General features: G+C 31.1%; 1 protein-coding gene across 2 annotated transcripts in view; it reads left to right on the top strand.

Moving 5' to 3' along the window:
- CycB (Cyclin B) overlaps positions 1–12425 on the top strand; it is a 74671-nt gene that overhangs the window by 47602 nt on the left and 14644 nt on the right. For both annotated transcript variants that reach the window (XM_085819038.1, XM_085819037.1), the window contains exons 5-7: positions 2273–2434; positions 5338–5574; positions 9381–9626. In XM_085819038.1, coding sequence (XP_085675164.1) covers positions 2273–2434; positions 5338–5574; positions 9381–9626 — 645 coding nt within the window. The remainder of the gene's footprint in view (positions 1–2272; positions 2435–5337; positions 5575–9380; positions 9627–12425) is intronic.

The following is a 12425-nucleotide window of genomic DNA, read 5'->3' as shown; positions in this document are numbered from 1 at the left end:
GGTTGGCAAGTATGCTTGTATATTCTACATACTGGACCAGCAAATTATAAAAGGATCCATATATGAAAAAAAGTTTTTTTTTTTTTCCAATTTAGAAAAAGTTTTCTTGAATTTACATTTTCAGATCTAAGTGAAAAAATTTTGGTATGCTTAATTTAGAAATTTCCATTTTGAGTATTTAAAGAATTTGTTTTATTTTAAATTTTGGATTTTGTTTAGTAATATTGCATATTACTTGCACATTTATTTTACTCTTACAAATTTCAAAAGTAAAATTCAGGTGTAGATAATTGTTTAATTATATTTCGTTAATATTTACTTGATAGGTACTTAACTGTTCTCATTGATATTCCTTAAAACGTCCTCAGTTTCCACATGCAGAAGTGTGTACGAACCCTGTAAACTGCTAGATTTTTTTTTTTTCTATGGAGAGAAAATTTAAAAGTGTAATTGATTCTAAATCACTTTATTCAGTGAGATATGCAGAAGAGAATGTATATTTCCATTGTACAAAATGTCATTATATTTCTGCATATTATAGCACATACCTTTCTTCTGGAAAATTCTGGAAAAAAGTGCAAGATTTTAAGTAATAATTTTAATTTATCTTACCAAATTGCCTTTATAACTGATAACAAAAATTAATTTTCTTATATTATTATATATATATATAAGTTAAAAATTACCGCATACCTGTTAGTTTATTTATTTTTATCAGGTCAACTCATTTTTCAATGCATGTGAAATTTGTTTCATACATTTCATGAATTTTTCTTAACTTTACAAATATTCATGCCTTTGTAAACAAAGAAATGTCATGCAAATGCAGTAAAAAGGAACGTTTTTATTGTCATTTTTCCTGGTAACATTTGTTTTGCCAATATATTTTACTGAAATTATTTGAGTTTGCTGTGTTGAAATGTTAAAATTTGCATGGAAGTAAAATGCTTAAGAGCAAAAACTGTCAAATATGACTTTTACTATACATTGCTCAAACATTTCAAGTTGCAAATTTTTTGTCGCAAAAAGCTTTCAAATTGGAATGGAAAAATTTTGTGGTATATATAGTTTTTGAAACAGATGTGGGGGAGGGGAGCTTTGATTCTAAATCAAAGCCCCATACACATTTCTTAAATGCCTCGATTTCTCCTCCTAGTGCATGTTGGACCAATAAAAAAGATTATTGCAATTTAATGCTTTATAAATTAATATTTTTTGCAATTAACATAGTTTAATTATATAGTGTTTAACCGTTTGACTGCTAAGCAATTCTTGCAAGAACGCATGAAAACTGCAGGATGTATTTTGACTTAATCTTGTCAAATAACTCTCATTTAGACAAATATCAATCAATTTTAATAATTCTTTTCGTATTGTAAAGCAACAAAGACACACTGAAACTCAGCGCAGTGTCGCGTTTTTCGAGACAAATGAACGCAGCGCTTTTACACCGCATAGCAGTCATGCGGTTAAGAAGGTTTTAAATAAGCTACAAAGCTCTTCCTCTTGCCTGTAAATAGATCTTGACGAAAGAAATTCCATCTGTTTTCATAAGTTTTTATTGAGTCTCTGGATATGAACTTGCAGTTATATGGCATAATACAGAATTAAATGTGTTTAATTTTCTTTTAGAGCACTTGCTGTATCTTTTCCTGTAGTTTTTGTCTCTGAAATTAATTCATTTTGAAATTTTATTATATGTGTTTTTTACCTTGTAATATGTGTTAAGAAGGCACAAGAAGAGATCATTCAGAAAAGGAATACATTTCTAGACATTAAAGAAAATGGCAAAACAAATGCTAGAGGCAAGTCCTATACCCTTATATGAAGTGTGAAAGCTAGTGGAATGACTTCGCATATAAAGCCACATAGCAATAAATGTAGGCGAATAAAAGCTCAATTTTTTTTTTTTCTTTCATTTGTGGGAGTAACCTATTTATTCCAGCCAGTTTTTCTTCTCTCTGTAAAAGCAGTTTGCTAATCCCATCTTGTTTTGAGGGTACTGTTGAAAATATATTTTAAATTGCAAATTATTAAATTAGTGTATGACTCTAAATTTCTATCTAAGCTTTGTTTATTTTTATTCGTTTTTGTTTTCAGATGTCATTTTTCCTGGAAATTTTTAGTGATGTAAACTCAATAGTGTTTTACAGAACCTAGAACTTTTTCTGCATTTCATGTAAAAAAATAAAATTTAACTTAAGTCATTCTTGAATGTGTATCCAGTTTGTGACTGTATTAAATAAAACATATATATTTTTTTAATTTTTAGCTAATATATCCTGTGCATGAGCATCATTTAAAGATTCAGCCTGAAATAACAGGAAAGATGAGAGCTGTATTAATCGATTGGCTTATTCAAGTTCATCTACGATTTCATTTACTTCAAGAAACGCTCTACTTAACTGTGTCTATTATTGATCGGTATCTCCAGGTATTTTTCTTACTCAGATTTCCAGAAACCTTTATATAAGAGGTGTCCTTAACATTTATCCTTTAAGATGCACTATTCACAAAGCAAAAATATGGTATTTTTGTTTCAAAAATTATGCTTATTATGTACTCTGTCATAGAAATAACATTGTTCTACTCTTTGAATTTAATATCCATCATAAATAAATCTGTAAGCTAAAAAAGCTACATTAAGTAAAATTTAAGAAAATTGTACATCAGACACTTGATATTTCATTTCACAAATCTTTAACTGAATGAATGAAGGATAATGATTTTAAACATCTAAGACGTCATTTCTAGATTAATGTTATCATAGCTAAGTTAGTCTTTTAAAAGCTTGAAATGTTACCAATACTTTTAGCAAGGGATTTTAGAAGTGTCTAAGCTTCATTTGAAGTCATTAAAGTTGCATTTTATTTATTATTAAAAAATTGCAGTCCGAATTTTTACTTTTCAGGGTTGCTTTTAATATTGAACTATACTTCAAGTCAACCTAAGCTGAGAACACTGGCTATAGTAGAAAGGGTAGGCGTCTGCCGTAGAATATAGTTCTACCATTTCGAGAAGTAATATTGTAAAATTTACGCTGTGATATATGAATACTGTTGAACAAAGAGAACGGAAAGAAAAAATGTGTTAAACGATAGATTATGTTGCGTCCAGCTTTTTGTTTAAAAATTTGCTAAATTGTGTCAATCATTCAATGACCAGCAGGAAGACATCCCCTTTTTTTGGCATTATTGGCGAAACTGAAAATTCCAGCAACTCTGACCTCACCCCACTCTTGACAATAAAACCAATTAGGGTATTCATTCACTGACCGGGAGAAGAAAAAAGCAATTGTTATGGTATCTGCTTCATCTTCGAAATATGTGTATAATTTTCAACCTCATAAACCTGAATAAACAGTACCGCTAAAATTATATAATGAAGGTTTATGTCAATTACGAGAGGGCATTTTCCTAATAAATACGATAACAATATTGTTACTTGTTATAATTTTTGCGGGATTGAATACTTCAGTTTAAAAAAAAAAAAAAAAAAGCCCTTTGCCACAAATTAAAAATGCAATAGCCGTTTTCAAGGCCAAATAAAGGCAGACCTATAAACAATTATAAATAACATTATAACTGTTATACAAGCTAAGAAATCCTTTAGAAAACATAATATAGAAGTGTCGCACCAGTAGCTGAGTGTTTAAATCGTTTGAGCGCAAGCGAACGAGCTGTATTCATGGTCGGTTTTGGTGGTTTTCCCATGTGTAACGTGAATACGAGCTTGTTTCCTTTAGAAAGTCCTCCACGAAATGAATCTCGCTCCTTAGTCGGATATCTCTTGTGTGTTTTGCTATATTCAAATCACCCAACCTAACCAATACGGAAGTACTGATCAATTAAATGAACTAGAAGAAACAAGGGTTCCTGTCTAGAGGAAATGATGGCTTCATGGGGAATTTATAAGGGTAAAAGACCTTTTTTTATACAACACACTGAGGGACTTCTATGCAGTTCAGATCTTACAAAAGCCATTACAACCAACTTGCTGCATATTACCAGTGTTTTCACGGCTTAAGCAACTCTATTGTTAATGCACTTGACTTGTAGATGATTCCATCTAAGGAAAGGAAAAACCAGATTTTTTTTCATATGATATGCTTGTTGTTTTTATACCTCAAAGGAAATGTATGGTTTTTGCCTAACTTATACAGTCATTCACATATAATTTGCAGATTCTCAGTGAGCTGAATCAGTCTGCTTTTTACAAATTGAGAGATGTAAAAGCAATACATTCCTTTGCGCAAAGCAAAAGACCCACCTTTCACGTCCCGTCACGCGTAGACGTTTCATTCGTCAAAGGATAAAAATTTTAATTTTAAAATACAAGCAAATGTCTTAAAAGCAATAAATGCACTTCTTTAAGTTCTTATGAATATTTGTGCTTTGTTATAACTAATATAAGATATTTCTAATGTTATAATTTTAATTGATTAGTGAAAGTAATTGGTATAAGATTATTTGATTCTTGATTTTTGTTTGTTTCACAATTTTAAAGCTTTAGTATTTTTCTAAATATTGATACAGGATATAATGTTTATAATGTGTGGTATAAAATATTGTCCATTTTTTAAACAATCGCAAATTAAAATGAAATTAACGTCTTTAAAAAATAAAAATAAAAAATTTCCCCTCGTTCACTGTTTTGGTAGCAACAAGCCGCATAAACTCTTAAAAATTAAAAGAAAATAACTTACTACCAGATTTTCCAAATGTATATATTTTACTTTTAACTAAGCAAACGGTCTTCGGGAAAAAATTTGACAAAAACTGCAAGGAATACATTGTTAGCTCTAACAGTTTCAAGTTTTAAATATCATCAAATTCGTCACATTTAGATAATAGTGAAATATTTCGCATAAATTAAGACAATGAATAACTTGCCCTATATTTTACACTATGATGAACTATCAATTTCAACTGCAGCTTCACTACATAAAAAAAAAAATGTTATTTAAATACGCTGGATTTGGCAAGAAGTTGCCAAATGTGTAGAAAATTGGAGGAATTGAATCTCTGCGAGCAGTTTACTGCGTATGGATAACTAAAAGAACAGGATGAAAAGGTCATTCTAGTCTTATATGTGTTCTCAGGTTAGCTTGTTGTAAAGTATAGTAGTGCAATTTTGAGAATTATGTAAGATTGCAGAAATATTAGTCTAATGCCTGTAAGAGTCGGTTTCTTTTTTTCAATTTAAAGTGAGAAATTTCTGGTTTATATCCTCCTTTTCTGTTACAATAGTTAAAAAGTTACAAAATATTCAACAAAAGATGATAATCTATATTTTTATTTGCTGTTACATTTCAGTAAATTTATTCTTTAATAACAGGTTGAAAAAGTGAAAAGATCAGAACTGCAGCTTGTGGGAGTTAGTGCAATGTTCATTGCTTCAAAATATGAAGAAATGTATGCTCCAGACATAGGAGACTTTGTTTACATTACTGATAATACATATTCTAAGCAGGAAATTTTTAAAATGGAAAGATCAATGCTCAGAAAATTGGATTTTAGTTTGAGTAAACCTTTGCCATTGCATTTCTTAAGAAGAAACTCTAAAGCTGGTGACGTAAGTGTTTGATTTTATAGTTTAGTAGAGTGAAACTTATGAAGTCACTTTTAGAAAAATATGCATTACATGTAATTGTTTGTTCTAATGTGGATTGCCATTACATATTTGAGTGGTGTTTTTATAACTGAAAAAAAAAATAATTAACTTGGCTTCATAACTTGATAATTTTTCATTATTTTGCAAATTACTTTTTGTGTCTGGCTGCATCTTGACATTTAATATTAAGATGACATTTTATCTTTAAAATGTGAAACAATAAATATGCACTTTTTGTTTAAGAAATTGAATTGTTGAATACTTTAGTTATAAATGAATTAATGCTTGTGTTCAAAAATTACAATTACATGAAAATATTTCATCAAGTAATCAGTCTCTTTATCCAAAAGTATATTTCTTCACAAAATTCCTCAATTCTAGAGTAGGTGCAAGGTTTATCAGGGCACCAAAAATATTTAGATGAATTTCCTGGTGAAAAGCTGCAGCTATTTAGAAGCAGGACATCGAAATGCAAAGATGCATAAATCTTTCAAGATTGTATTTTGCCTTTTACAAATGATTAGAGTTATTAGGAAGCTGGATAAGATTATTGAAGAAAAAAATTGCTTCTCAAAACTGTTATAATGGGAACATAATTGCTAAACAACTGAATTAAGACAATCTTAAATCTTGCAATTTCTAGTGGAACTTTATCACATTGTACAGAAGGCGTAACAAAAAACTTTTATTCCAAAAAACCATGCTTTGTATTTCACCCACTAGGTAAGGAAGGATGGCCCATCTAAACTGGAAGAAAAAACATTGCAGTTGAAATATACATTGAATCTGCATCCTCTTTAGTGATTAGTCAAGGTTTCGTTTATTTCGATTCTACGATTCAAATCATGCCTAGATATTAAATTTTGTAATTTATGGAGAAATTTAAAAATTTAATTTATCTTGTCGCATATTTTCAGTTTGCACGAAGGATTCCAATTCAGTTGGCGAACTTCTTAATTTATAGCAACCTAATTTCCTTGCCTATCTTCCCTCCCCCCTCCATTCTACATGAGTGGGAATAAGTCATTGTTCATTATTCTCAAATAATTTTAACAAAGTGCGTAAATCACATTTGGCATTATCACTTATATGTACAAAATTTCAAATTATGCCAATATGTCAATTCATGTATATCTTATGAAATTTTGGATAAAAAAACTTTTAATTTTTTAAGGTATGCTTAGAAATACAACTGCTTTAAGACGATGGTGAAAATTGTATAGGTTATTAAAAATTTGTGAAAAATTTATAAAAGTTATTTAAAAATAAATCGTAAAAAAGGGTGAATTTTATTTGGAATGAACCTAAATTTCGAAATGTGAAAGGAAGAAACAAATAAGTTTAATGAAAAAAAAGCTATTAATATATACCAAATTCAATTAACATGGAGAAGCTGAAATTTTGAGAGCTAATTTTTTAAGAACTACCCATGCAATTTTTACAAAACTTTGCAGGCATAATTTAACTCTTAGAATTGAAATATGGGGGAAAAGGTATGTTATTTGAGAAAAAGTAAGATTTTGAGTTTTGATGATCAGTCCAATAGAATGGTCCCTCTCCCTCCTTTTTACTTCCTTGTACGAAGTAAAAAGGAAGTATTGTAATCGCAAAACGTTTCAGGCAGCATATTTCAATGAAAATATCCATTTTGACCGCTATTGAATGCAATTTAACGATGTTTTTGCGTGATATTTGTACATAAGGACAGAATAAAATACTCCTTTCCTCCCAAAAAAAAAATATATATATATAAAACTGCTTTAAAATGAATTCTGAAGAGAATTTTTCGGGGCATCTGTACGAACATACGTACGTACCTCTCGTAATCCAAAACTGAGTAGCGTCAGAACGTTGAAATTTTGTATATAGGACTGCTATAACATGTAGATGCGCACCTCGTATTTTGGTTGCAATCGACCACACCAAACGTATATAAATGTATTTACAGTGGTGGCCGAAATTGTGGACACTTTTGGAAATTTTTGTTTTTGAACTTTGTATGCTTATAGAAAACTTATGTTTCACAAAATGCAAACTTGTATATATCGTTTTAAAAAGAATTTATTACTGAATTCAATAAAAAAACACAAAGTTCAATTATTTGCAATACAAAAAAAAGTTAAACGAATATAGTTATCGATATACATTAGATAGTGATGATAGCAGTGAGTTATCAGTATTTAGTAGGGTACCCTTTATTTTTTATTACAGCTTCACATCGACGTTTCATTGAGCTGACAAGAGTTTTAAGCTCTTCTTTCGTCATTACATGATGCCAGGAAACAATTATAGCCTCAATTAGATTATTTGATGGGCACCTCATTCGGAGAAGAGTTTTCAAACGGTGCCACAAATTTTCGATAGGATTGAGGTCAGGACTGCTTCCTGGCCACAACAACAATTTAATGCTCTTTGTACGAAACCATTCTTTCGATATTTTGGCCGTGTGGCAAGGAGCAGAATCCTGCTGAAAAATAAACGAAGCATTGTTGGGAAAGAGATCTCTGATGGAAGTTTTGGTTCCAGAATAGTGTCAATGTATTTTCTGGCATTCAGTGTCCCATCGATGACATGAAGGCGACCAATACCATCTACTGATATGAATGACCAAATCGTAACACTAACTGGGTTCTTCACAGTTGCTTGAATGCAGTCAGGATGCAGCTCTTCTCCTATTCTACGTCTTGCATATTTTCACCCATCACTACCGAATAACGTTATCTTAGTTTAATCACTTCATATAACTTGTGACCAATGATCATCTGTCCAATTAATGTGTTCCTTTGCCCACTGTAGACTTTTTTTTTTTTTTTTTTTTTTTTTTTTTTTTTTTTTTTTTTGCGTTGCTGAAAATTAAGATAAGGCTTTTTTTTTTCGTGGAATTCTACCTTTCAGTCCAACATCTGTTAATCTTCTCCTGATTTTTCTTGAACTGAAAGAAACACCAGCATCATTCAGATCACTTCTGGTGGCCGCTGACGACATTTTTCTATCTTGGAGACATAGTCCTTTTTATTCTTCTGTCATCAATAGATGTGATGCATCTTTTTCAGCCTTTTCCTTCTTTGTTTTTATTGAATTTGTCTCCTGATATCGTAAACAAAACTTTCGGACTCCAGATGTAGTCACTGAACCACCCACCTGTCTTGCAATTTCAGCATAGGAAAGACCACTTTCTCGTAACACAATAATATTACATCTCTTTCTAGGTGTCCAATCTACTCTTTTATTTGATGTCATTGCTTCTTGACTAAATATTAAAAATTTTTACAAAAATTCCTACTTGTAATTACAGTGTATAAGAAACACGTCCTCCTTCTACAGAACAAAGCAAAATAATGAATTGTTTCAAGTGTAAACATGATGTCAGCTTCTTCTGGCAGTTACTAACATTTGATTGGTTCTCAAAACAAGAACAGTGATTGGCCAGGAAAGCTAGACATTACAAACCACTTTATAACTGTGCTTTTTATTTATATTAAAGTACATATAACTTTTTTGTATTACAAATAATTGAATTTTGGGCTTTGTATTGAATTCAGTAATAAATTCTCTTTAAAATGATATATACAAGTTTGCATTTTGTGAAACGTAACATTTTCTATAAGCATACAAAGTTCAAAAACATAATAATTGACTGCATTATATACGAACCCAGGATAGCAGTTAAGCCAGTTCGTCTTAAGGGGTTTACTGTATATTATTTCTGAATCTTGCAAATTTAAAATGCTTAATTCTTCATATAAGCGTGATCTTAATCTTTTTAGGTTGATGGTACCATGCATACGTTAGCAAAATACTTGATGGAGATTGCTCTTCTTGAATATGAACTTGCCCATTACAGACCATCTCAGTTGGCTGCCGCTGCGTTGTACTTATCTTTAAAGTTATTAACTAAATCTGAATGGAGTGATACTTTGAAATACTATAGTAAATACGCAGAAGAAGATGTTCTACCTTTAGTCCAAGCTCTATGTGGAGTTCTTTTGAAAGCAGATTCATCTAAACATCAGGTATTATAATAATTTAAAGTTCTCTGCTAATGAATATTAACATTTTAGGTGATTTTTATTGTGGCTAATAACTGTATATTCATAGTAGCCAATAGTCCTGGTGGCTTTTAATTTTTAGCCTCTTATTTTGTCGTATGACTTTCAGCCATGAAATTACAGAACAAATCTGAATGGTCATTATGGCTATGCAAGGTATTAGGTGAGGAGATTGCAAGAAAAATGTTTCTCAAAAATGACAAAGCTGCATAAATGCCCAAGTCAGGGTGAAATAAAGGGATCATAAACCTTAACTATATGAAGTGGAAAGATTTTCTTTTTGCTACAGTTTTCAGTCCATGCCATAATGTTTGAAATTTATGATTAATTTTAATTTGTATTAGGTATTGATTTTACTTTCATGTTTAAAAATACTTTTATAAATAAAACCTTTTCCTACTGAAGATTTTGGCAATGTAAAGCATTATAATTATTTCAGTAACTTGAACTGTGTATTATAAAATTAATTTTTGAGTCAATTTAGCATTATTTTGATTGTCGGTATTCTTAAAAATCCTTTTTCTTCAACATGTAATATTAAAAAAGCACCAAAATATCTTCAATTTTGTCCATCTGACATTTGCATCCTTTTCTTGTGGCTTCCACTCTGAAATTAGTAAATTAACGTTTTGTATAAATATAGAATTAATACAACATGGCTTGAAACAGAGCTGTCTCATACTGGCTTTATGAACAATTAGCAGCCTAAGAGCAAGGGTGACTGATTTGCAGGAAAAGCTCATGGTAAAATGAAAAATTATTAATGCCTAGACTACGCAGATTAGATACGTTTTACTGAAAGATTAAAATGGTTTTTAGTTCTTAAGAATTTAGATAAAGATTTTAATTTTTGGAAAATGCAGTAAAAAGAATTTATCTGAATTTTTTGTGGTAAATCTTTATTATAACCTCCATTATTTAGTGACAAGAGCTTTCATATTAATGGGCTATAACAGAGTGGCAACTGTATTTAGATCTATTGTCTGGCAGACTATATGTGGCTGTAGTTAAGGATTGCCAGACCTTTGGCAACAGTTTGTGAAAAGCTTTCAGTTGAATTGCCGCTTTGGTGTAGTTCAGGAGTCTGCAACCTATTGAAACGGAAGAGCCAAAAGTTACAATTTACAAAATTTCCCAGTTTTTAAAGAGCCACTAAAAAGTTTTGTTTCAGTATTACAGTTTTGCTTATATATATTTGATTTTTGACTTCAAATTAACGGCTTTAAATACGGAATAATATATATATATAAACACAAATATAGATAGTTACATCAATAAGAGCATTGGCTTTGCATGCCTTTTGAATGATTGATTAAATCTGGCTTATAATTTGTTGTTTTAAGTTTCAAGCACAACTCTAGATTTTTATTTGTTAGTTGATTTCAAACGTTACTTTTTATTATAATCATGCAAGAGAACGCTTGCTTGCATGAATATGTCGACCTGAATATTGTCAGTACTCCATATGCCAACTTCTTCACCTCATTGTACCATTCTGGAAGACTATTCAATGTCCCGAATATGAGGGCCTCAACTCGTGGAATTTCTGTTAGAGTTGTCCTCTTGTGCTGCTCGATGTGCATGCATTTCTGGACCTCTAACTCTTCCAATTTGCTCTTATGTTCTGTAAACTTACCACTCTGCAAGTCTTTGGTTTTCAAATATAGCAGTTGCATTTGAAGCGATCCAGCATCAATTCCATATGTCTCATTGTTGATATCATTTGTATTTGCATTGAGAGGATTTACTATGAACGCAAGAGTACTTTTGTTTGTTTTGAATTGCTCGAATCTCTCAGCGAATCCATCCGTCATGTTTTTTAAAGCTATGTTGAAGTAATTCGTGTCAATAACTTGCATTGGTCTCATTGTGATATACTTCAGATTTTTAAAATGAATTAATTTACCGCTCTCCGTGTCAATAAGTAATTTGTTTTCGAAATAAACTACTTCTTGAAGCAAGGCTGGGTAGCCCTTTTCTTGCAGTTTTAGATTTAGTTCATTTAGTTTTATTGTGGTATCTACCAAGAAGTAGAAGTTTTGCAGCTGTGTGTTTTTCCAATTCGGGATGGTCAAAGCTTTTTTCCATTGAGGAATGTTTTTATTTCACTCAAGCACAAAGTAAAACGTTGCAATACGTTACCTATGGAAAGCCATCTCACTTTATTGTACAGAAGGTGGTCAGAAAACTGATCAAGGAAATCTTTGAACTGGTGACGGTAGAGTGCTTTTGCAAAATGCTATTAATAATCTTAATTACCAAGTTCATGACCTTGACAATTTTGGCCGGAAATGTTTGGGCACAAAGCGCTTCGTGGTGAATTACACAGTGAAATGTTAGTTGCATGGTTACTTTTTTCTGAAGAATTGATGTTGTACTTCTATGTATTCCTGTCATACTTTTGGCTCTATTGGTTGCTATCGAAATGATTTTATTTATATTGATTCCATTGTCTTCCAGGCATTTTTGCACAAACATTTGCTATATCTTCTCCACTAGAATTTGCCCTGAGAGCGATAGCAATCCTACAGTTCTTCGTTTAGGTCTTGGGAGGACATATACCCTACGAAAAGGGTAACTTGTGTCGTGTATTTTATGTCACAAGACTCGTCTATAACAAGTGATAAGACAGAAGCCAGCAGAATGTCTTCCACTTGCATATGTTGCATTTGAAAACATATTAGCAGTTCTATCTTGCACTGGTTTTGCAGATAATGGCAAATCATTGATTTTTTTCATGATTTCTGCTTTGATTTTAATATT

The sequence above is a fragment of the Stegodyphus dumicola genome, chromosome 6, assembly GCF_044657685.1.
Source record: "Stegodyphus dumicola isolate Sdum_Otavi_A_Nest chromosome 6, ASM4465768v1".
In the NCBI taxonomy this organism is placed as follows: domain Eukaryota; kingdom Metazoa; phylum Arthropoda; class Arachnida; order Araneae; family Eresidae; genus Stegodyphus; species Stegodyphus dumicola.
The sequence above is the reverse complement of the archived record's forward strand: the minus strand, read 5'-3'. Positions and strand labels throughout refer to the sequence as shown.